Source organism: Anticarsia gemmatalis, chromosome 9, assembly GCF_050436995.1.
Source record: "Anticarsia gemmatalis isolate Benzon Research Colony breed Stoneville strain chromosome 9, ilAntGemm2 primary, whole genome shotgun sequence".
NCBI classification, from domain to species: domain Eukaryota; kingdom Metazoa; phylum Arthropoda; class Insecta; order Lepidoptera; family Erebidae; genus Anticarsia; species Anticarsia gemmatalis.
The window spans coordinates 7,025,759-7,052,330 of NC_134753.1; the positions used below are offsets into that span (position 1 = coordinate 7,025,759).

Sequence of the window (26,572 nt, forward strand, 5' to 3'; positions counted from 1 at the left end):
TAACTTTAGCTCATTTGAGTCAGCACACTGAAGTAAACATTGGTTGAGTAATACTACGATCCCTTGTTTTTCGCCGCTTTCTTAGCGCATATGCATTAATTTAAACGCGAATAGTCGTGCGTCGTGCTAATACTAATTGACATAGACAAATGATATCGTTACTACATTCAGTAATTAAACTGAATTGTTTTCGAAACAGAACAGTCATGTATTTAAATATCATTATGGATTGAAATCTAAGCAATCTTTATTGCAGCATGGCACAAGTATCGTCATGTTGAAATTCAATAAATATTGACACCAAAAATCGGAGAAGAAGAATTCAATAAAATATTAAGACTGATGGTGATTTATAAATAAACACTAGTCATGTATTACGTGATTTGATAAATCGACTAAGTAAATATTGACGCAACAAATAAGACATGAACTACTTGATGGTAAAAGTGTGTAATGTATGTAAGCAGACAGCTGCTCACTCGCTCTGAATGATTATCGCGTCAACTTTCTGTCGTTATTTTATAGTCTCGCATGTGCATTTATCATCATTATATTGAAATATTGTACTGCCTCTGCGTTCGATGTGTTTCAAGTATCGCTCCGCCGATTATCGGCTAATCAGCCAGGTAATTGAATGTATTATAACAGTGTCTGGTTACTGTCTTTTTTGTTGGCTTACTACCTTTATACGTACCCAGTCTTTATATGGCTACGGCTACTAAAAATTATTTACGAGTACAGCGTATGGATTTAAGGATTATGGCTGATTGTACACGACGCATGGGTGCAAATTGCGTAGCCTAAAATATGTTTCACGTATTTGTACACAACGTTTTGGAATTCATAAAAATTGCACTTTGTTTTTACTTCGTACCACTATAAACTTATTAGTCTATTAAAGTACTTACTTACTTGTTTATTAACATTGCGTAAAACACACAGGACTTTCTTCCGGTGTTAGTTCTATGCAGAAGCAGACTGACAACGCTACTACTGTAGGTAAACATTATCTTTAAATTTTAAATTAGGGTTGTCTTACAACAGGGTGGCTCTTAAAGTACACTTTAGTATTGTAAAAGTAAACGGATATCCTTAATATGTCCATATTGGTATATTTTTTCAATGTCATCCCAATCAATCATTGGTTCGTCTACGAAGCATTTGGGCGGCGACGCGCGGTTCCGTCCGACGATGGACTATTACGTACCTTTCATTAGTTCTGAGAAGCAAACCCGTGTGGAAGTGACGAGCTTTTTGTATCGGAAGTCGCCGTTTTTGTTCCTTTTACACTGTCTCTGCGCTTGACACTGCGATTCTGTGTACTGAGGTACTTTTGTTTAAACGCTGCCTATATAGCTGGTTACTGGGAACGACTCCTGATTTGTAGCTCATTGAAAATGTTTACACAGCGCGGTGTATCTAACTCAGTCTAGTTTAATAGCGCCATGATCGTTAGTATACACCCTGATTTCGACCAGGTGTTCGAGAGCTCTAAAATTTGAATCAAACGGTCTGGTGTAAATCTTTGGTAAAGTTAAACAGTAATTGATCTAGGTAACTAGGGGTAATAAAATGTTGTAGTTCTGTACAAGCATTCATAAGATTCCAATGCTTTTTGATGTGGTCACGTGAAAACAGTATCGGTTCAAGCTTTAATGTGGCCGTACGTAGAACGTAAACCAAGTGGGCTTTTGATCTTCTACCTTAGCACAAAGGAGACGGAGATTTATAGAGTCGCCAAAATATATTACGTTTCTTTTATTTTGTATGAACAAAATGTACTTTCTTATTATTTCGAAATATTCATGATATCATCGTTAGCAGTTATATCACGCGATATATTGAAATACTAAATGCATGTTATTAAAATCGGAATATAAATGTGTTTTTATTGTGTGCTAAACTTGCCTGTTCATAGAATATTAAGACCTGACTTTCGAATTGCTCATTGTTGAATCTGAGTATTAAGTTGGCAATTTCTTAGAAATTGAGAAAATATCAAACTATTTTTGTGTTGTATTCAAGTTTAGTACGTGTTCGGCATCGTAGTTCCAGTGATGTTTAGACTTGCCAGTTCCTTTATTCAGTTTTCAGTGAGAACTGCCCTGAGTTATGGAGCGTGTGAGGCCAATTCTGTGAGGCATTCGTATACATCCGTTAAGAAACGTGCGTCAATCTTAAATTATTGTGTTGACTATTTAACACATTACTTTACTATTTCTGTTATATTTTTGACTAAAAAACATATAGATTAATCTTTGCTGTTCAATAACTTCAGAAAAACGATAGTCGTTAACCGATTGCTTTTGGAATCTCGCGTTATTTTCTGCTTTCTATATATCTTTTTGAGATATTATTATTTGTTGTTTCTTTATTGTTTGAGAGTATACATATTTTGAGTGACCTACATAGGCATGTGTTCCAAGAAGCATGTCGGCGAGTGATGCCAATAGAGATGGGAGAATATGTAATAAATAAACGCGATGGTTTGTTGTGTCGAAACTTGGCGCTTTTATATTTAGCGGCTCGTTAGCCCTTCAGTGTCGTATCTCGTGCATCTAGCCGTGTGGCAAGGATCTTTGTATTGTTTTGTGCCTTGATCTAAATGTGATCAGCTGTGAGAAAAAAACTCTATTCTATTTTAGTTTTCGACGCTATTATGGGAACATCCCACGCTAGTTGCGAAGTTCTTTCTAAACACTATTTATAATTAGTATACTCTGCGCCTAGCACCCTACGATGTCGCTCAGGTGTGAGCCAAGCGTTGGATAACGCCGGGGTACTGACATTTTATTTAGCTACGGCTCAGTATAGTGACGATGATTCATCATTTAAATGGATTTGGAATTGAAGATCATCACCGCTCTAAAGTTTAAGACGACTGACAAATGGCTTGGCAAAATCTTTAATCTAGACGTGGGTGGCCATCAAGTGGAAAGTCTATTTTTGTTTGAGTTTGAACAATGCAATGTTAATAACATAAATTATGACAATAAATCACTGTGTTATATGATTTAGGAGCTCTTGAAAGATTTGTTTACGTTGTTATAGATGTATGCGTTTACAGCAATAACTCAATTTACGCGCTTCTTTACTTTTTGACAACAAAAAGGCATTTTTTAAAGCGCACCCAATTGCATAGCATCTGAAAAAACAAAATCAAGTCGGTGTCAGCGCCGTATAGCTTTGTTTATAAGTAATATAATATTTTGAAAAAAGTCTATAGTTAGACTAATCAATTGAAACAGTTCGAAGCATAGTTATATGTGTTACTGTGTGGTAGTAGGCACGTTAATACATATTGATAACATGCCACGTGCTATATAACCGGGCTAGAATGTAAAGCAGCCCTCTTTACGATAAGCTTGTTCACACGTCACGCCAACAACGATGTAGCCTCTGTCTTTACGTGTCTTACATCGAAATCACATTGAACATGGATAGGAAATCGCCGCCGTGAGCTCATCAGTATTTTTGATACAACGTGCTGCGTAATTGATATCTATGGACGGCAGTTGGATTGTAGGTAAATATGTCGGGTTACTTTTAAAAGTCTAGTTTTAAAATAACAGAGCTAATCGTTGCTGAGGGATGAATAATATAATTTATATTACGAAAACTTTATCCTACTATTTACTGAACAGTCATAATATTTCTTAACCTCACCGATCATTAAGACAACGGAACGGGCATTAAGTATACGCGATGTAGCAGACTTCACAAGTGCATAATAAAGTTGTAGCAGCATTTACATAGCGTTGCGTGTTACTAAGTGGTAGGCTGGGAATTGCAAAGTGCAGTTGCGGCAAACGTGATGATTACGACAGTTTCCTTTTGCTGTACTGATAACACCGACGAGAAAGGCCTTTAACCGGTAATGGGACATAATTAAGCAGTTACCTCTAGCTAGTTGCTACACTTTTACTCCATGTCAACGCGTGGAAATTGACGATCGAAGCTCTGGTTTAACTGGTTCATAAGAAAGCAGTTGCGTATAAAATTAATTACTCCCAACATTAAATGAATTTTTCCCAAGATGATGATTGATTGCGTAGAAACTTAAGATGTTAGAGAAATGCATGAAATGTTTTCTATTCGCCGATATGATTGCTTTTTCATGAGACAGGTAAAAGTAAAAACAACACGAAGCGATGTCATTAGAAGCATATTTTATATGCACTGTGTGTGTGTTTTAGAGCAACAAGTACAAGGACTTAGGTGTTATTTTTATAAAGAGAACTAGTGCCAGAGTAGTGTGTAGGAATCTATAGGTATAAAGTAGACACGATGGCACCCAGCCATTATACGAGTAGGTACCTAATTTGTAATTCAGTGGCAACAAACTTTCTAAAGGGTGACCGATCTATAAAGATGTCAGTGTGAAAATGTTACATTAAACATATAGCATTCTTTGTTCTATAGACTTGTTTAAAGTGGGCTCCTTATCATGGAAAAATCTTTAAAACAAATAGGTATATCCCTTGATTGTTTGAAGTATGTGAAAACCTAGATAGTGTACTATGGCAGAACAAACACATGATATTATCTAGATTATCTTATCAACTATGGGAACGACTATCAGTAGCCGTTGTTAGCATACAATGGGTCATTGCCTTGATTCGTTTCTAAACGATTTCCATATGGTGAACGACGTCAACCTTCCACAAAGGTTCGTAGTCGTGTGGTGGAAGGAAATGGCATAGTAGAGTTTTCCAGAAAAATATATTTACTTTAATCATTAACTTATACAGGGTGTAAACGACGGTTAACCGAAAACTTCAGTGTTAATTTTGTGACACTAAATGCGCGAAATTTACTTCAACCATTTTTCTCGGAAATGATTGGTTCCCGAGTTAGTCATTTTTGAGCATTCAATGTATAGTGAACAACGCGATATATCTCCGCGCATGCCTACGAGATTTCTGGCGGCGGCGGCGCGCTGAGCGACGACATGCCGCGACGCGTCGTAGGTATCAAAATCAAATCATTTATTCATTTAGGTCAAATGTTGACACTTATGATAGTCGTTACAATTACTGAATCTACCACTAGCTCGGAAAGGGGGTAGAGCCTTATGAGAAGAGCTAGCGAGAAACTCACGGCCACTCTTTTCAATCGCCAAAAGTTTTACAATGTGGTTGATACAATAATTGATCATGCGAGGAGCTGCCAACAATCAGCGGTACGTACGCGTACCACCACGTCTATGCGCTCACTAGTATGTATTATTAGATAACAATCTCATGTATCGTTTATGGTAGGTATCGTAAGTACGCTCGTATGTTACAATAGCTCATAGTAAAATTGTAAGTAGGTAGATACCTACTTGGCTTACGTGAAATCAAACAATAATAGCAAAATGTAACCAATAATAAGAAAGTGCTAAAACGAATTGTTATCAATGTCTATCAACACGCAATTACCTGGTGTATGGCGAGAGTTTGAGTAGGTACCTTTGGATCCGGACGTACAGGTGCAGAGCACGCCGTGCACTTCCACGTGCTTCACCATACATAGCACATCAACATTTCTTCCTATTTACGAACACAACTGCACTTCGAAAACAATAACAACAAAAATAATAACAATAAAAACACTAACAACTCAAAACCGAAACAATAACAAGTAATAATAAACAACAGTTCACACACGACACGACGAATAGGACATAACGAACGACACCGGTGAAGAGCTTCCGTCTTCCGCGAGCGAATTGCTCGAACTATCAAAGAGAGCCGCCGGCGCGGGCGCCTCTCCGCTCACTCGCGCCGCCCCTCGCCCGCGCCACCCGCTCCCTCCGCGCCGTCCGAGCGCGCGCCGCCGATTTGGTGACGAGCGACGAGTTAGGATCCCAGCGAGAGATTAGATTGAATAAAATATTGATGTGGCATTAGGTACTATTTTTACTTGTCACAGTTGTTACTCGTTGCATTGTAGTTTTATTCAAATACCGAATAAAATTAAAAACATTATTGATGTAAGTTTAAAATACCTACTTTGATATTTAATAACATAAAATCAGATTAAAGTAAATAAAATAAACACGAAACGTTTATTTAATTAAACCATAAAAATGTAGGTACATTACAATGATAACAATCAATATCCATTAATATTCTTATCAGAGAAACTAACTTATCATAATTCATAATCCCCGGAGAATTGCTTAGCATCCATTTTGCCGTATCCCATCTATGTAACATCCACGCGCGGTCGCGGCGTCACGCGTCAGTACGGCCATCTACTTTTCGAGTCGCACCGCGCTTGTATGAAGTATGAATGAGCGTGTAAATATCGAATAGAATTTTGCAAGAACAAATGGAACAAAGCGACAATACATGTTAAATTGTTTATTAGAGATTTTTATAGCGCTAAAGAATATCAATAGGATTTTTTGTCGTTCTGTATGTATTTGTACGTGTAATAATAAGATATCACACATTTTAAATCTTATGAATGTTTTTTTTATTGGAGAGCGGGATAATTATGTAATTTTCATTTTTAACATAGAACAAATACTAAGTAACGCTGCATACTAGTGAGTGTGAGGCTGACGGCTGTGTGTGTAATCGTGTCTGTGTGGCGCGCGTAGGTACGCGGCGTGACGTCGACCGGCGCGGTGTCGTTGGCCGAACAGCTGATAGCGAATTTATACGTTGTTTTAATCCATTGCTGTTTTTTGTGAAAAACAGTAATATGGCGGATTTTTTTTCATATTCATGTTGCATTGTGTAGTATTAACGAAATAATACCAAAAAAATTAAAAAAAAACGCATAAAAATTCGGAAAAATCAAGAAAAAACCGATGAAAATTTTCAGCGCCATAAGCACCAGAATCGTGTCTAGAATCATTTTTTTTTCGTTTTCGGTAGGCTGTCTTTTACACCCTGTATTATTCTGATTCACACAAAAATTAATATTTATTTCAAACAATTTTTAATATTTTTTTCAAAAGTTATATGAAAGAACTCAAGCTACTGGCAAGCAACAGAGACATTTGCATAAAATGTGAGTGCAACCAACACTTTTCTCTTTCAAATTGTGTGCGCATGATGAGTGCAGTGCGTTGACGCGTATTGCGTTCACAATAATAGAGGTACACATTTCACGTGATAATGAAACTATTCAATACACCGCACGTTACACGCATGGGTGCGTTTATATAAAGAGATTGCATCTGCGAAATTCTAATATACATTCTAAGTGTAAAGAAAGTCGGTTTTTCAAGCCATGCATATGCATGGTACGAGTAGACGAGGGCGGCGGACCGAGACTCGACCATTTGTACAGTTTTACTTAGGGACTTACTAAATAAGCAACGTTTTTTCTATTACCTTTTTCGCTCATTGATGAAACTTTATGTATGAAATTACCATAGACGCTGATTTAAAGAAATCTGCGTAATATATCAACATATTCACTGTAACTTGTCGATTTTCCTGCAATAGTCAACGTTAGGGAAAATGTGTTTACGTAATGTGATGCAAAATTTTCCGATTTCCCTACCTCTGAATCAAGTGATTCCACGTAGGAACCATCAGTGAATATAAAGCATCTCTTGCATTACTGTATGTCATAATAAACAACAACAAGTACTCGTGCCTTTAATGCATTACTCTACATAAGACTCCACCATTAAAACCTTGATAGCGTTCACTGGATTGCAATCGTACCGCTAGCATACTACCGTTTTATTTGTCATTCTTAAATATATTACTTTAAAGTTGATAGTCGTTTATCAAAAGTATAATGTGACTATGTGTGCATATACGGAACTAACGGATGCACTAGCCAAAGTATTCACTACACGTCACAAATAGTTTCCGCTGCGATTGTCGAGGCCTAGAGTAGTATGTGTTAATTGTCGTTCGCTTTAACGATCTGTTATTAGTGACACGCGATAACCGAGATGTACAAGCGCAAGCAGAATAAACTGATTGTTCTTCTAGTGCGCTTCATCGTCAGACAATAGAGCTTCTTGAGAAAGTCGGATGAGTCTGCTCTAAATCGTAGATTGACCATGACGCTACTACTTACCGACGGCTATTTCATTTTTTGTGTTTGGGCTTTAAATTATAAGTGACTTGAACATTACCTGGCTTTATGGTCAGTAATGTTAAACCAGTGAGATGTACATCAGGCCTCTCTTGATGAAAATCATAATTAATACCTTTGTCAATATGCATGCATATGATGTGGTCAGATGCTATTAGCAAAAAACGTCGCTTAGCACCTTTGTAGCAGTAGTCCCTACGTTATTGCGGTTTGAAATTTGTGCTTTTATTTAGCAATATTATTCAGGAGTAGGTACTTGACTATAAATATTATTATTATGCTGTGCACTGTGCTACTGCATTGAATATAATTACGGTCAAAGTAACACAACCCAGTTGCAATAAAAAATAAAAAGATTGCATAAATCTGATAAGCTCATAAGCTTAACATTTAAAAAGTAAACATTCTCAGAATGAATTGCAAGAAAAAAGCAGTTATAATAAAATGACAAGTTAATGTTGGTGTGTGTATGTCAATGTAAGGCCTATCTCGTTCCTCGACTTTCCTCGCCGACAGGTGCATTGAACTGTCAGTTCAAAAGGAAAAGTTTCGCTCATATATGTGTGCACGCGGTGTCAATGCAAATAATAATACAGCCTACTGTATTTTGCAAAAATTGCACCTCTGTTTTCTTAAGATCTTGCAGTTAGTGATATAAATTATATTCCTGTCACTACTAGATTTTTGCATCATTTTCTCACTTAATAAGAAATACTATTTCCGCATCGTCGTGTTTTCTACTGCTTGATCGGAGTTAATGAAGAAGACCGTTCGAATACAGCAACGGACGCGAAACGTCAGTACAACACATAGCGTGACTGGGAACGCACGTTCGGAACGTCCCTTGTTACGTCTATTTACGTTGTTCGTGCCGTAGCGAATGTTTGGGCCAATATTTGCACTACAGGATGGGTGTACGTACCGGTGAAGTGTTGTTCAAGTGCAGTGAATTAAGTTTACCATACATTATGAGTTAGTTTAAGTGCAACTTCGCAAATGTTTGTGGACGGACGAGGTTAGTACTATAATCTACTCTTAAGATTTTGTCAAATTAGTGTCGACATCAGTCACGGCGGCTTAATAGGGGGATTAAGGCATTAATTTATCCTTTCAAAGGAGCTTCCCGTTTTGTTTGTAACGGCTTATAAAACTCTCTCATAACGTTGCGTGTTTAAATGCAATGGCATTTAGAAATGTAGGTTGGTAAGTGTGTGCATACGTACGTAAAGACATTGTGCATCAAACATAATGTTCGTTTTTTGCACATGGCTTTCCATTTTACTGCAATATGAAAATATAATGCACAATAAATTTATAAAATAATGTAAAAACAGTAGTGATAAAATATGTCGTGCTTGAATACGTGCATTAAGCAATTAAATTGTTGATATGAGAATAGCTAGACATAAAAACTCATCTTGCCCATTTAAAAGGTTGTTGTCTGGCGACCTTGGCGGCGGGAATCGAAGCGCTTAACAACCGTAGGGCTTAAACTTGAAAGTTTCCGTTTGACCTTGCCCTCACCAAGGTTACAATTTTCCATGAATACTTTTTTTACCGCATTGCATGCTACTATCGGCCATTGTTTACCGAATGTGAAGACACGATTCGTTAAATTGCGGATGCACCTTCATTGATACCTAATGATGTGGCAACTAATCTCAATTTTGTTAATGAATTGTTTTTACTTCATTCATTTTACTTGTACAGTGCATTGCACGTCATACATATTTATGCAGTTTTTAAGTCTTAGATAAACACAGCAGAAATAAACTTAAAAGCAAACAAAACCTTGATAAGGTAAAAATGTTAAAATGTAATATTTGCCGAAAGAGTTTCGTATTTTCCACTAAATATAGATACATACATAATAAGTGTCTTCAAGCAGTAAACAAGTTTAATATGCACTCTTGGTGTCTACAATGTAATTTATTAACTATGGTTGTTGACCAACGTGTTCCTAGAACGTAATCCATTCGCTCAAATTGCGAATGTGAAATCCAGGGACACAACGAATTGACCATTTGGTGATTGCGAAAATTGACAGACACGGTGTCTCCTTTGTATTAGGAGGCCGTTCATTAGATAAAGACAATTTGGCGGGTTTTCACTGTACGTTTTCACATTAATGTTGGACATTTGCCAAGTCGTACACAATAGGTACCTGGTGCTCGTCACAGGTTTGGAGGTCGGTATAATGCAATGTATTTTGTACAGTGTACTGACCTTATAACGATAGGATTACGTCCAACTGTTCCGTCTCTATATTTATTAGTTTGGGCGACCGCTGTTTATTCTAATATTTAAAATGTTATAAGCTTTTTGGTAAAAACTTGAATAGGATTTCACTAAAAGTTGAAAGAAGGTTCGGTTCGAAATAACAAACACACTTCTAGATAATAATGGAACTGAATGAAAAGTTTGTAATTTATTCTTTTGAAATGTTCAATGAGTTGGTACGCTAGGTTGAATGTGTTTGTCAATGCTCACTGGCGGATGGTCTTGTTTACAAATTGTTTCATGACTTTCTGTTTTTGTTTTATTTTGAGTACGTTCAAATAAAGTAATTTCGTTGTTTGATATAAACGTCTTATGATATAACGACGTAGATAATATAAAACTCATAAGATAGGTTCAATATGTGCAATAAAGTTTTATGGGTTGTCTTGTCTGAGACATCAATGGCTCTTGTGAGACTTTCTCTCGTTACACCTGCAATACACACTGTACATATCCAGAATACGCGGTCAATAACTCAATACACTATAACAAAATGTTAATTAACTAAATTCGCCAAATCGTTTGAAAATAATTACGTCAAAACTGTATCTAATTATCTCTTTGTGTCGGCGCACGTACGAAGATACGATTGTCTTTTCATTGAGGCCATTGTTTTGTTATTACAGTAACATTTTATTGTTGTGCATGCAACGGAAATTACGAAAATTTTGTGATAACGCTCATGTTATGCAGACACTGCAATATTCAAATTTTCACACGTGGTGAAAAGATAATAGTGTAACGTTATAATATACGAATTAGAGACTGTCTACAATGACGTTCTTAATTATTGAAACAAGGTAGTCAGTCAGCTTTCGCAGTGACTCAACATTAATACAAGTGAGTGATGACCCTAACTTCTATTAGTAAAGTACTCGTGTAGAAATTATGCCTATTAAAAGTTAATTAGTGGGAGCACACACAGGATGTTCACGCCGCATTGTCGTAAAACAAACTACTAAACTGAGACTAAGTTTATTTCATGTTTAAGTACGATTATATTAAGTTGGCGAAAGGGAGGGCTGTTCGGTGACAAGTCTGGTCTGTCATCACCCGCCAGATGTAAATATAACTTGACACATGACAAATTTAATAGAGGGCCGCCGCTCAAATTCATTGCAATGACTAAATATCATATGATTTGATCAATATAACGTAAATTATCTTAAAATATATTGTTGTCCAACAATATATTTTAAGATTTCCCCAATTTAGCCATTTCGGCGGAAGGTAGCAAACGGTACCGCTTTTTAAATAGTCATTTGGTGACATTTAAAGCCTATAACAGGTTATGTAAGCTTTAAGCGCCATGAAATGTTTTCCAATCAATTAATTTGAATAATTTAATGCAAATATTAAATTATCGGTCATATAATCGTGACCCAGATTGCGAAATACAATAAGGAAATTATTACGGTGTCCTTAAATATGCACTTCCTCTGTGTGTGTCCTTTTCAATTTCGTTGAATTGAACAAAGGTGGCAGTGCATGCGCCTTTATGTTCGCCGCAGAGCTTCACAAGAACATTGTTAGTCCACAATGACAGATTTACGTATCGTGAGCCTGTCTGTTTGCCAAACCATTATTTGCATATTGAGCCCATTAGTGGTCTCTTTGACCGTGAACATTGAAAAGGGTTTGACGCTTGAAACGCCTCAAAAGAAGTTATTCAGTGAATGTTAATAACGGCGTAAGGTTCAATGAGTCGATATTTTAAATCATGATATTTTTCCGCTCCGTACTCTATAATTTTATCCATATTGAACGTTGAAGTTCAAGCTTATTCGAAACTGATCTTAGCACCATTCGCATAGGGTTAATTTTACCTTAAACCCTTCAAGCTAGAGCATTCGAGAGTATTCGCTCAGTTCTGCGACCTTACTCTATGTGAATAAAACTTAATTGTAGATCTTTAACATCCAGGCATTTAGAGTTATACTACTTAGATTGCAAAATAGCGTTTTCAAAGACATAAATTGGAACTCGGAAATTGTTTTTCACAAAAGTTTTTCACGTTTGGCTCGTTCTTTTATCCGACATGAAAAACAACTAGTTACATAAGTGATCTGTGCTAATCTGTACAAAAATATCTAGTGTAAACATCGTCTGCTTATCTTCTCGCACGTTCGAGAAGTCGCCCAAAGAAATGGGGTCACCATGGTGTTCGCTCATCAAGTGACAGTTCGCCGGTATAAAGCGCAATATCACTCACTATTACTGCCTATAAATCTTTAATGTTATTGCTTTCTTACGCTAACGAGAGGGATATTTGGTCTCGGCGCCGTTAAGTGCTTTGTGTAGGTATTCCTTCAGGCAGGGAACTTTAGATATAATAGTTGCACAGGTTTAATTTTTATGCGACTCGTGATTACGTAATAAAGAACCGTTGAGGCTCTATAAACAACGAAAAAAATACTGTAAATATCTTTAACGTTTAGCAAGCGGCTAACATTGAAATTAACCCGAACGTAGAGTAATTCAAATTCGTAAATGTCACGTGTGTACGCAATGCGTGTGAAATATCAATTAAGGCTTTATCGGTGGAAGTCCGTTACACAGGACATGTTGGCAATCTATGAGAGCCGGATTTGGCCTTAACTCCAGTTTGCTGCGATTGTGTCACTTTAGGTCAACTTTCTTGGACCTAAATGACGCACCGGTGTGACACCTGTTCTTTTTGCGGTTAGCATAAGTACGTAGCAGAATTAAAATTACTAAGTAAGGGGCAATTTTGTACTATCGAGATTGTGAGTCACGAAGTAAGTAGAAGCTTTAAGTTTTGGGACAAATGATATTAAAGATTAGCTTCTTGAAACTCATAAGGACTTTTTTTTTGTCTTACTCATAAGACAATTATTAAGATCACAACAATAAGTGTCACAGAAAAGGTCGGCAGCCCATCGTCTAAATCTAAACGACCTCCTCGTTTAAAAACCTCGTTAATTTCAATTAATTTTAACATCAGCTTACAAATATGGAGTAAGTAACCGAGACAAATGATTATTTCTTTGAAATTAAGTGACTTTGCTGTGTTAAGACATCAAGAACATCTGCTGAAATTGAAATAAAACGCATACCTGCGTCTTTGTTTACAAATTTGAAGATGTTTATCGATTTTATTTACATACTTCTAGCTTGTTGATTATATGCACGTGTTAAATATCAAATAAAATGTCGTTACAAAAGCCTTACATATTCATTAAACATAAAAATCTTATACTGCACATCGAAACAACGTTTGTAAATTAAGATTAAATTAATCGTGTGTAAAGTGGTTCTGAGAGGCTAGGGCATTACAGTAGCCTTTATCACTAATTTTATTGAAGTAACTCACATTATGACTTCCAGGAAACATCAATAAATAAGTTTGTGCCAATTTCTGAAGTCACTACTGACACCATTTAGTCAAAAACATCACAGATTTTGATCAAGCGACCTGTTATCTACATTGTTTGTTTATAATGGATATGTAGGACCCTGTTAAACACACGAAACACGGCTCCATTGTGTCTTCAGTTGCAATCCTATTGTGTGGTAAAAACGAATTCAGTGCACATTATACACATAATACGTTATCGATCAGAGGTTCGGGTCGTGATAATAGATTGTCAGCACTGATTTTCATATGAGACATAACAATGATTGAACATTTTACTTAGAACACCTTTCCGCAGTTATGTACAGTTTTTTATGAGTGTTCGCATGAAGAGTGATATGATAAGATCAAACAGGCTGTGATTTCACTAAGATCTAATCTCTCCAGCTTTACAATGGGAGTCGCACGGTATGATTTCATGGAAACGATTCTGTAATAAAGCTCCCGTACCATAGTTGTTTTTTTATATTACCCATTTGGCCTACTTGATGGTGTGGCTATGATTTAGAATCTAGATCAAACATTTAAATCATGAAAATTGAGAAATTTCTTTCGAGTGGTAACATTCCAGACGCAATAGAAAATCATATTGTGCATCGTGTCGTTTTGGTTTCAGCATACCGTCCAATGTCGTTTTTGTATAGACTGCAGCTTAGTTAAAGGAACCGCGGGTATCGATGAACCGATGGTTTGGTCAGATATCACTTCTTTTGCGCAATGTAGGTATAGGTATATTGCGGTGGTATCGCTGGGCAGATGACCCTTCTAGGGCGGGCGGGCGACGCGTCGCGGCCCCCTGACATACATACAAACACAACTAAAATTAGATTTGTGATTCTCTCACTACCACTACACGCTAGACGCAAACGAATGGATTATAGTATTATTAGAGCGGGTACGTTAGAAATAACAGTGTAAATGAACTATTGCGGCCAGATTTGTTGCTATCCGGAACACACGAAATGAGCAACAACCGTTTGATGAGGCCATGATAAATGTCTTCAGTTGTATGTTGTCTACGCATAACGTGTGATATAATATGTTATAACGATAACGTCGTTATCTTCCATTGATGCTCATGAGATATTATTCATAACTACACACGCTTATCTAATAAAAATGTAGTCTCAAGTCGTCTGTTATGTGATCGACCTGATTTCTGCAAAAAATTAAACATTTCACAGGTGTATTCTAAACCTTCGTTCGCTAGACGAAATAATAAGGTTATCTATATACGAAAATATTCATTAATGATAAAAAATGTCGCCGTGTATGTATGTTTTCTTACGTCTGAACTACCGTCTCGGCGTTTCCTTCAGAACTAATTGATCAATCGAAGAAAGAGCATTTCTTATTACTTTTTCTTCGAACAGGAAGTGAATGTTACTTTATCCGTCAATACGTAATTCAAATAATGCTATATTTACTTAAAACTCTTTGATGAGGAACTTCGGTTACATAAAATTTAGGCCGAATAAACATTTATATCCTTTTGAATTTGTTTACGCAACGCATATTATTGATCTTGAATAAAAATCGTCTTTATGAGGTCGCTTCACTAAACTAACTGCACTTTGCTTTTATATTTATTGTCCATAAAGTATCTGAATATAATTCGAATTGGTATATTAAGATGTTATCAAATAAATGCTTTCGCGGGGTTTTGTAAATAACAATGCCTGTAAAATATTGTTATTGTGTTGTCGTCTTTTAGAGTAATCTTGAAGATAATAGTATTTTTTGCTATAATTTACAAACAAAGTAAAATATAATACAGTTTAATGGCAGGTTTAGAAAATTTATGTCGATTCACTGCCAATGCATTAAAAAACAGCACTGTTTACTGTAGCTGCAGAGTCTTCGAGTGGTTTATATAAAAGTAAGAAGTTTGTTTATTCAGCTAACTTTGTTGATATCGACGCGGTTTCGGCAACATCTTACATTGTACAGTTCTTCAGTAACAAGCCTATAACAGTTACATGCAAATTCAATCAGTATTACCTGCTGCACGTATCGTTACGAGATTATTTATAAATACGATCGGTAGTAGCGTTCAATCATTGTTGACATAGTACAGGAAAACGTACAACACCGGAACTTATATTAAATTTGATAGTACTCTATGTACTTGTCTACTAAAGCGATAGAATATTCACGGCACGGCCGCCTGGAGACCCGTTAGCCTACTCTGTAAGTAGAATACTGATACAAAACAGTCAATCGACTGAATCCATCATAGTAATGACTGTCTTTGTGGTTTGTCTCTATGCGATTTTAAATTACCAAGTTAAGAGTGACGAGCTGTGGTCTATTTTCCATATGGTTCACGGCACAGATGTTGTTTATTGTTATTAAAGTTTAATAACGCCTGACACAATTGACTAGTACCTGTGAGCTTAATTTATTACTGCATCACCGTGTTGCTGTTATAGAGATTTCTGCCGTTGAGTTTGATATCACTAATTTACTGAAGGCGATAAACTGATATATTGGACTAAGTTGATTATATTTTTTAAGCAATTTTAACCATGTAACGTACATATGTACTTGTTGTTAGAATATAATACGCATGTTGTCATAGGGCTTTAGTCGGCTATAACTTGAGGAAAACAGTTAGGGTCGTCGCGCTAGGATTGTGAAAAATACTGACTAGTGTTTGTAAACAAAGATAAGAAGATTTCACGTTAAAGTCAGTTTTGTGTCATCATTTGAAATGCTCTACATTCCCGACGTATCTGCTGCAATCTTTTGTTCTTTTTGTGCAGGAGGCACACTTTGAACTTATACAACACAAAAATAGAGTTAACACTAAAAAGAATCGTGTACAGTGAAACAAGCGTGCGTTAACCAAATTGCTAAATGTTCAATGTCATAATTTAGTTTTTAACAAAATATAGTCGAAGTCGAATCGAATCGATGAAATAATAAATCGTTTCTCTTTTATATTTCATGAAGTTCTCACCCTTGGTTTCAATTTGAATGAGTGTGATTAACATTCGAACAATGCACTCGTATTTTAATTGTATTTTGAATGTTATGACAGCCCTAGTGCATGTTAATTTGACGTTTCAACGTTCCCAATTGATGCCCACGCGCTCTGACTTGACCCTCTCTAACCGGCCATTCACAAAATTACTATTGAGACATCATCCGCAATAATTATGCTTTATGAGTACAATGACTATATATCATCGGTTAACTACGAACTATTCGACATTTCTCCATTCGACTCGACGCTTTGTCTTTACAATTTATAGCTATTGATAAAATGTTCCATAAAAGGTTTATTTCTGAAGTTATTTGACAGTATTTTTTTATAGTCACACCATATGAGTGTTACTTTAGTACCTACACTTCATAGCATCAAGATATTGGTTATTTTGTAACATAGATTGTAGGCGAACGGAGTATCGCGGTTAACTTAACATGCCTTTGCCAATACTGCGTTAAAAAGAGTACCAAGTAGTTCATTCGCTGGAGAAAAAAACAGTCAATAAATATAGCGGCAAAAATTTAAACAGTTTGAGGGGAGCACGTGGCGGAAATGGGCGCTGCCCGTAGCTGCAGCGCTAATGACGCGTGAACACCGAGAGTCCGCAATGGACCGCGTGGGAACAGTTACGATACATAAACAGATCACTTTTTACATCGATCTGATCAGAAATTATTTTTAGCCCAGAATGACCAGTTATTCGGCGATTTACTTCTCTTTTTTAATGTGTTTGTGGCACCGTTACATGAAATCTGTCTCTTCAACTACCTTATATGACAAATTTGGCAGTAAGAAAAGGAATCAAATACCAATAGTTGAATGTTTGCATGAAGACGTATCTTATTATCCTTGACAGTTACCTAGTTAACACAGGGATGTCCCCCAGTAGCGCTTAACCTATTTAACCCACTTTAATAAATGAGGTTCGTTATCTTGACTAGGTGCATAGGTACTATGAATACTACCCGCAGTCACGATTTGATTTTTAGAAGATACATACAACATTTTTTCAGTTTTTTTTTGGGTCTACATTTTTCCTCGTAGCGACAGTAAATAGATATCTTTAAAAACTGTTTGTTGTAACACAATATCCGACTCCAATCTATTTCTATCAAAAGGAAAAGGAATCTATTGCTCATATTCCATTGGCAGGAAAACGGTTTCACGGATTATTTCATTGACATTATTGGACTCGCGCGCGACACTGAATCCGGAATACAGCTCGGTACTTCGCTTTAGACAAAATCGATAAAGTTAAGCTCAGATATTATGAAATAAAACGAACACAACATAACAATACAAATAACCAGTGATAGTTATAATAAAGGTATATCAATTTAACGCGCGGATCGTGCCATAACAATACTACACTGTTTGAAATATTCATATCAAATATGTGTATGTCGGTATGGCCGGTACGTGTACACCGGCGATTTCACTTCATAATAGTTAGTGCTAAGGGCTCATCGTATTTCGCTGACGAAATTTAGAAAGTACATTTTATGTAATATTCTCGTTACTGCATTTTACAAGAATCCTGTAATAAAGATGTTAATGATAAAGTCTTTGTTGTTCACTTGATGAATCTCGAGCGGCCTACTTAGTCATGCATTTTGAAACACATTTGTTTAATAATTTTCATTCTCGCTAAACATGCACACTCTTATACAGGGCGTGGCGTCTCAATCTAATAGCACATCTATTCGGGATTTATTTGCAAAAAAGGATTTAAAAAAAGCCTAAATTTATGATCAGAGCATCAAAAAGTACGAGCGTAAATCGCTTTCTTGAAAAACACACAAAATGGCCGAAATTTCAAAAACTATCATACTTATGCCAGAGAAAAATTTTAATTTTTAGATCAGTCGTATGATCGCCCATCCGCTGGTAAAGGATTATCCATTATTTACGCCACACCCTGTATATCTGCAAATGCATAAGTGAATATAAAATGGTAATATATTACTATTCTCTATAGGAAGTACACTCGCGTACGTATTATGTAAGTATGTGTAAGACTAGCAATGCAAATAGTATCTCTGATTACTAAATTGTTTCCCTTTATACGGTCAAGTGACATTGTGTCTTTGACTGCGTGAGAACGAGTCGTTGAGTAAATGTTAAGTAAATAGGAAGCGTGTTGATTTTCATTAACGATAGTTGCAATAGGAACTCGGACTGTAGCTCTATCATGAGCTATTTAACATTGATCGAGTCTAGTAAAACTATTAGCTTTTTGGTAATACTTGATATAACATTCAAAGCTCTATTCACTTATATTTAGATTAACAATCTGATAGAATAATGAAGTATCAGAAAATCCCCATTCTTGTCAGATTCTTTTGTTAACCGATACTTATCCAAAGGTGGTGAAAGCGGTCGTTAGTCTTTTATTCAATTACAATAGACACATTTACTGTATCGTCATTAACCGATACACATTTGATAGTAGAGCTACAAGTGATTCCTAGTCATATATGTCGATATGACTGTAGTGTCATAATTACCGTAGTCAATTTATGTGGCAAACGCACCTATTGACCTCGCGAAACTGTGACGATTAAATAATATACATGAATGGAATGGGCATATAACAATGAATTGCGTGCATAAAGAGATTAACATCGCTTAACACATGGGAGAATGTTTGAAAGGTCGATTAACTGATTAGTCGGATCGTGACAGGGACGTGTCCTCGTGGTCAGGAATAAGAAACAATTAAACAGTACATACTTGTTTATTTTTAGAGGCCATACATTTTCATGAGTAGTTGTGAAGTATTCTAGTCATTGTTGTTAGATGATATAAGTATCATCGAAGGGAAATGGATTATTGTGATAGTGTAGGCGATAGTCTAACAACCTGTCAGAGCCTACGCACACGTTACGTGCGAGCGTGGCACGAATGGTGCCGACATACTTAGCGCTTTCATAACAGACCGTAATGCCCACTGCCAGTAGGCCTCGCCCTTAGACTACATAATCTACGATTTCGTCATTAGGTACACACTCAAATTGTAATGTTAGGCGAATACACGAAATTGTAAATATTAATTTGTGTATTTGTTTCCAGAGCCGCCGCGAGTCACAGCGGCGGTGGGGCCACGTGGCAAGCGGGTGCAGACGCCGCAGCCAGTGCGCACGCCGCCCGTCCCGCTCGTAGCGCCGCCCGCGCAACCGCGCGAACAGGCGGCCGCACTTGCGCATGCCGCCAAGGGTGTCGAAGCTTTGGGCGTTTTAGTCCAGTATTTAGTGTTTCGGGTAAGTAACATTGGCAAAGGGTTTTATTATATTTAGATAAAACTCTTTAATCTAATTTATTAATTTAGTTGGTATTTCATTAGCAAGTAAATGAATAAATAAGAGTTCAAAAGTAATCCTCCCTGAAATAACAAGTAAATAAGTATAAAAACTATCATAACGGATTTACAGCAATGTATCATTTTAAATTTCCAGTTGGACGCACTAAATGGCAGTACTTGGCGGATTGAGGCGGAGCGGTGGCGTGGCGTGGCCGCAGCCGAGCGCAGCAGCGCCGCGCGCGCCGACCGGGACCGACAACAGCGTGCGCAAAAAGATCTCGATACCAGTGAGTTATTATGACGTGCTACATACATATTATAAGTGTAGAAAGAAGTCTAGATCTATTAAATCGACTTAAGTTATGAGGTTATTTATGCTCAAACTAGTAGGTTTCAGATATTACTCAGAATAAAACAATGCAATTAAAAAAGTTGATTCAATAATAGCAAGTACAGATATGTCATTCGACTACATTTTAATGTAGGTTCGAAATATTTTTATCCAACACGTTTTGAGATATTCGTATGGCCGGTCTTTAAACGTAGTTAAAGCTAGCAAGACTGGTCAATCCTTTGCTTTTTGCTACATAGTGCTGAGTATATTATAATCGGGTAATTTTGTATTATTCCAGTCGCAGAATGCCTGAGCAAGATCTCAGAGCTGGAGATGGAGGTCTCGTCGAAAGAAGAGGCGAATGCACGTCTCCAAGCTAAGCATATTGAGGAGGTCGCTGCACTCGCCAATGACATCAAAGGACTCAAGGTAATGCAATTATAATAACTACTTTTAAAGCCTAAAAATATTCTACTAATTTGCATTGCTGTTAACAGACAATGAAACATTTTAATGTAATTAACATAATGTATTTCACTTTCATAAACCTATTTTAGGATACAATCGAGTCCCTGAAACACGAAGTTGCCGAGAGTAGGGCGCGATTGCACGCGCATAGCGAAATAGAGCGCACTTTACGCGCTCAGCTTGAAGCTGCGCGGGCGGAAATAGACCACAGCAAGTCATACAACACAGCCATCGATACGTCGGTCGACACATCGTGCGACAAATCGTGCAACATGTGCGACGCGGCGTGCGACCCCGTGTGTTGTGAGGCGGAAGATTGCGAACTGCGATTAACTGCAAATGAGGAATTGAGTACAGACGCTAACGAGTTGGCAGCTGAGGTTAGTAAGATGCACTGGCTATTAATATTGCAGTTATAATTACGAAGCCATTGAAATACGCAGTCGGTATGCAATATTCTTAGATCGTGATGTATTATTATGACCAGTGATTTTATAAGGACGTAGGTAACTCAGACTGTTCTATTGTGTTTGAGTTGTCGTCGTTTTTGTATTTGTATTTAAAGAATAGAATAGGGATTTCCCACTCTGAGAAAAATATATTTGTACTAAAACCGCCTATTTATTTTTTTAGGTACGATCACTCCGTGCAGTGATCGAGCTGAAGCAGGCAGAGGTCGCATCTTTACGCGATGCACGGTCTGAACTATCCGCCGAGCGAGAGCGTCGAGCGGCGGCTGAGAGGGACGCCCGCGCCGCGCGGCACGCCGCCGAGGAGCTGCGCGAGCGCGCCGCCGCGCGGCAACGTGATACCGACCGACTGCGCGACGATAACCGTCGTCTGCGGGACGCGGCCGCGCGGGACCGCGACCACGCCGCGCGACTGGCCGCGCTTAATGAGGAACTACGTTACAAACTTCGACAGAAGTCTCAGGTATTGAAATTGTATTATTATTCTTATGATATACAATATCATCTTATATATTTTCACACATCATTGCATATATTCATGAAGCTGTAAAGATGTATTAAAACCTGTGATAATTATTATATACCTACATAACTTTTACTTACAGGTAGTGTCTTTACTCGCGGGTGGTGGTTACATCGAGCGACCGCCGATGCGCACGCGGACGTCATCGGGCGACTCCGGTCGCTCGGCGTCGCCGGTGCCCGACTCGCCGCCCTCACCGGCCGCGTCCCCCGCGCCCGACTCCCCGCCCCTACCCGCCGTCAAGGGTGTAGTCGAAAAACACGATTCCGTCAGTTGGGTACTCGAAATAGAAGAGACGCCCGAGGAAGTAGCTTCGAGGTAATGTTCCGTTAATTCTTGTATAAAAGAAGATAGACGTGTTGCGTTGAAGTTTGAATAGTTTATGACTGAAATGCTCATTGCTTTAGGTTGGCACGCCGCTCATCTTTCCGTACTGCGGCGTCACCTAGTGGTGTGAAGCGGCGCGGCGGCGGCTCGCCGGGCAGCGGGTCACCGGCTCCTGCATCCCCTGCGCCGAATGCTTCGAAGCTGTTTCGTCCTGGTGACCTGGACTTCCCACCGCCGCCTCCCCCGCTCAAAGAGTCCGCCGGGGAGGCCATCTACATATACGACGATCGTCAGTATTGAACTCGAGGACTCTGTGGCTCGTGATCGACTAGTCTCGTAGTGAAGTGTGCGCCGAGAGCGCGGGCCCGCTCGCGCCTGGCGGACGCCGGGCGTGGGTTCGGGGCCCGACCCGATATGTTGTTCTTGCCGGATTATATTTTATTGTACGGTTTGCAGGCGTAGACTTAATAAATTTTGGGACCCAACCGGAGTGACTTCTCTGTAATACGAGTATGCTGAAATTGAATACGTATGTACCTAATATGAGAATGGTGAATGATAAATATTGCTCGCTCGATACCTATCTATAAAGTTAGTTGAGGATCACCATTGTTTTAATGGACTTTGCAAATAAATAATTTATGAGCTTGGAAATGTTATTTTACGTAGATTTAATACGAGTTTGCTCTTTCTCAATAGAATTTAGCTTGAAGTGATAATGATATGTTATTCTCATAAACGATATTAAAACAATACCTACATTAGATGTCTCGTAAATATCTTAGATGAAAGGATGTACCTATTTATCTTATTTCAATTATTGTCAACTTCTTACCTTTCTATCGTTAGTGGATAAAATAAATGAAATAAGGTAAGGACGTAGCTCCAGACTCACATAAGTATAAGTATTGCTTTTCTCAACATTCTGGCCTCGGAACGTTTTTACTCGAATTGGGCTGCATTTGATGGAAAGTGTTTATGTACCTGTAGATTGCACCAATTAATAAAAGTATTGTGATTATTTTCTCTGTCCGCCGAATGTTTCCAAATCTTACTCTTTCTGTTGTTTTCCAGATGAGGAATTACTGAATCTAGTTTTCTTTATGTGTAAATCCTGTCTTTCTCTCTGTCTTACTATCTCATAAACTTCTTCTTCTGTAATATTTAATGTTTCCTCTTTTGTTTATTGGTGCAATCATTCTTGTTTCTGATTGTTTATAAAGAAAAATGTGCTTGAAAATGTTTTATCCTGTTCAGGCTTGTCAGTTCTAGCAGGTTGTTATATGTATTACTTAGCAATAGCTTGATCGTAATTAGGTATTTATATTGTTTTTGTATTGTATTTTTAACTTAATTATTATATTTTATCACACTCGTTGAATTATTTTGTACAAATAACAATTTTAATTATGGAAAAATTAACATAGTTTTAAGTGAAAGTGTAATAATGACGTTTTTATTCTGTCTGCCACGGATTTTGACGCTTTCATTGTGTTTGAACTGAGATACTTCTCTTCTACTTTTATGTTAATTTCGCATTAATTTTCAAGTTTCCTTTTAGTTTAAAAATAGTTTACTAAAAGAAACTATAAACCAAAGAGTCGCGTTCATCTACTCTTTGCCATGTTCCTTAATTTCAACAACAACGGTGTTGCATGATGGATTACATTGTATATTCAGTTTATATGATTTTTATTTATTTTTAAGCTTATCGTTATATTACATTAAATACCATTCCAAAATTAAACTGTAATCATAAATATTATAACGTGATTGCGAAGGATATTAATATAAAAAATAAAATAGTATGTTAAAGAGACTATGGTTTGATTTTACCCTGCCTGTTTATAGCGAGCGCTGATGAACAACGAACAGTCAATCAGTCCGTCACGATTGATGCTAATAAGGAAACGTTTCACTAATAATCTCCAGTAAAATGACTTCTATAAACGGATTTAATAAAAAATATTGGGTGCTTTATATCGCATTGTTAATAAGAAGTAATGCGCAATATACCTTTATGCAGATACTTTTGTGACTCAACAAAGAATCAGGTAGTGGATATTAATAAATGTTAAAAGGGATGGGATGTATACATATTGTATGTATAGTACTAATTTGTTTGTTGTTGTAATTGATCTGATCAAGGAAAAGAAGAGGGTATATGTTTTTTTGTTTTTTTAATGGTCATACCTTTTTCTTCGTCGTGATAAACTATACGGCCTATATTTCCCCACAATAAAGAACTATCAGTTAACAGAGATCATCAAGTAAAATATTCATGGATACTGCTTTCATGTCACATAATAATAGATTAGATAGGTTATCCGACATTTATCCATAGCTCGATTTAAATAAATACTATCATACTAGCAGCTAACCGACCAACAATCGCACATATCTAAAGTTAATTTGACTGTGAAACTATGGCTCAGATATTCGGAAATATAAATAACAGACATTTTATAATAATATTCATAATCCAATTACATAATTTAAAGCATTAATGCTTTGATTAACATTAGTTACGAAATTTCACTAAGACTAGATAGATATACACATTAATGGATAGCTTACTTATCTATCAATCACTTTCGATTTCTTTCGCTGGTTAATAAAGTATTCGTTGAACTATTTGCACTTTTAGAGATATAAAGATACAAGGTTTGTATTCCACCGTGGTGCAAATTTCATTGTGTATTTCAAGCACAGCATCGCCAGTGTTTTGTAGCGAAAGAGTTCTTTAAATCATATTAACAATTGGCATTGGTTTGTACTTCATATTCCATACGTATGGCATAACTTAGCAGATGTATACAGGCCCTTAACATGGAAGCAAGCGATGTGAAAGTCCCGCCTTAGCCTTTGAGGATTTGTTTTTAACCCATCCAGTATTAGGAGCCCCTCGAAGCGGGGCAAGAGACATAATGTAATATCAAAAGAGATTGAAACATTTTTTGTCCAATGACTGGAATAAACCTCAGTCATCTAAAACAGTTGTCGCAAACGAACTATCTATGAGCGCTTCAGTCAACAGACTATGTTTATTGTTAAGTATGTTTGTTTTATACATGTATGGTTAGAAGGCTAAGGTATGCCCTTGACTTTACACGTATTGTCGCATCGCTATCGCGTTACAGTTACTTCACAGTGCGACCGCAACCTTAATTAACTTAATTTATTGCTAATAGTTCTAATTACTTACACATGTTATATTAGTCTGATAACATTTATTGTTTGATGAACACTTGACAATGATGAGCCTTAAAAAGTATCGATTTAGAATCGATATAAAGAAACTTTAATTAATTTCCTTTTTAAATGTTCGTAACATTATCATTCATGAATAAATGAAAGTAAAAAAAGTGTCTGACACTATTCCTCTTTCATTCATCGATAACATAAAGGCACCTTGACTTTGAGATTCGGGAAAGATATTAATAAACAGGGAAATTCATTGTTAAAGGTACGGTATTAAAAGCAAATACACCCGAACTTACTCGCGTATGGAAAGTTAGGAAACTGTATCAAACGTAACTGTAGCGATCAAGTAATAGGTCGCTTGTCAAAGGTGTAGGTTTCAAAGTAAGGAAACCGATCATGGATGTATAAATGTACGCCCGGAAACTTCGTTTTCTCATTTAAAGTTCCATTCGGCATATTTTTACGGAAACGCCTTGTTTTAGAGTGTGTGTTACTAAACGTAGGTGCCCACATTATTTGAAACTATATAATGTATATCAAATTAGCGTCGAGGTCGCAAAGACATTGCTAATCTCTGCTGATTTAACATGTATGTCCTTAGTTGACATGAACTTGATTTCAAGGTACACTGTCTCACCGATTCTGTCAACGAAAGATTTATTACGCTCATCGTATTCTTTCCGCGAAAAAATATTTTTGTTAAACTGCTAAAACCATTTTTTGCAATCGAATTATCGTAGAAATTGCCATTTAAACGCCCGGGAATAATTTTAACAAGAATTTTATTTATAATCATATAAAACACATCTACGATAACAAACACTATCGATAACAATAATATATCTTTAACATCTGTATCCAATGCTATTGGTCAAGTTTGTAGTCTCTTTCGTGAAGTTCCAGACTGTGTAAAGGTTTGCAAAAAATTCCTGCAAATTATCTTAAGTAAGATTCCTGATGTGATCAATCCAAGTAAACCGGTTTTCTTCCCCTGAATCTGTTCCGTGAGGCAAGAAATTATTGTCTTGATTTGTCTAGAAACCAAATCAAGGTTCATTTGTTTCTAGAACCAGATAAATATATATTTTACACCACCCTTAAAATCGAAAACTGTTCACGTCTTAAGATGTCACCGAAATCTGATTGAGTAAAGGTTGCGACAGTCAGCCCATATGTGTCAACACTTGATTCATTAACAGTCCGCGAACAATTATAAACTGTACAAACAGATAAAGTAATTAT

General features: G+C 37.0%; 1 protein-coding gene across 1 annotated transcript in view; it reads left to right on the forward strand.

The window, feature by feature from the left end:
- toc (toucan) overlaps positions 1 to 23,943 on the forward strand; it is an 89,236-nt gene extending 65,293 nt beyond the window's left edge. Inside the window, exons 6-12 of the mRNA XM_076118309.1 lie at positions 19,776 to 19,963; positions 20,159 to 20,291; positions 20,637 to 20,767; positions 20,896 to 21,186; positions 21,440 to 21,739; positions 21,882 to 22,117; positions 22,207 to 23,943. Coding sequence (XP_075974424.1) covers positions 19,776 to 19,963; positions 20,159 to 20,291; positions 20,637 to 20,767; positions 20,896 to 21,186; positions 21,440 to 21,739; positions 21,882 to 22,117; positions 22,207 to 22,426 — 1,499 coding nt within the window. The 3' untranslated portion in view covers positions 22,427 to 23,943. The remainder of the gene's footprint in view (positions 1 to 19,775; positions 19,964 to 20,158; positions 20,292 to 20,636; positions 20,768 to 20,895; positions 21,187 to 21,439; positions 21,740 to 21,881; positions 22,118 to 22,206) is intronic.
- Positions 23,944 to 26,572: the final 2,629 nt, after the last annotated feature.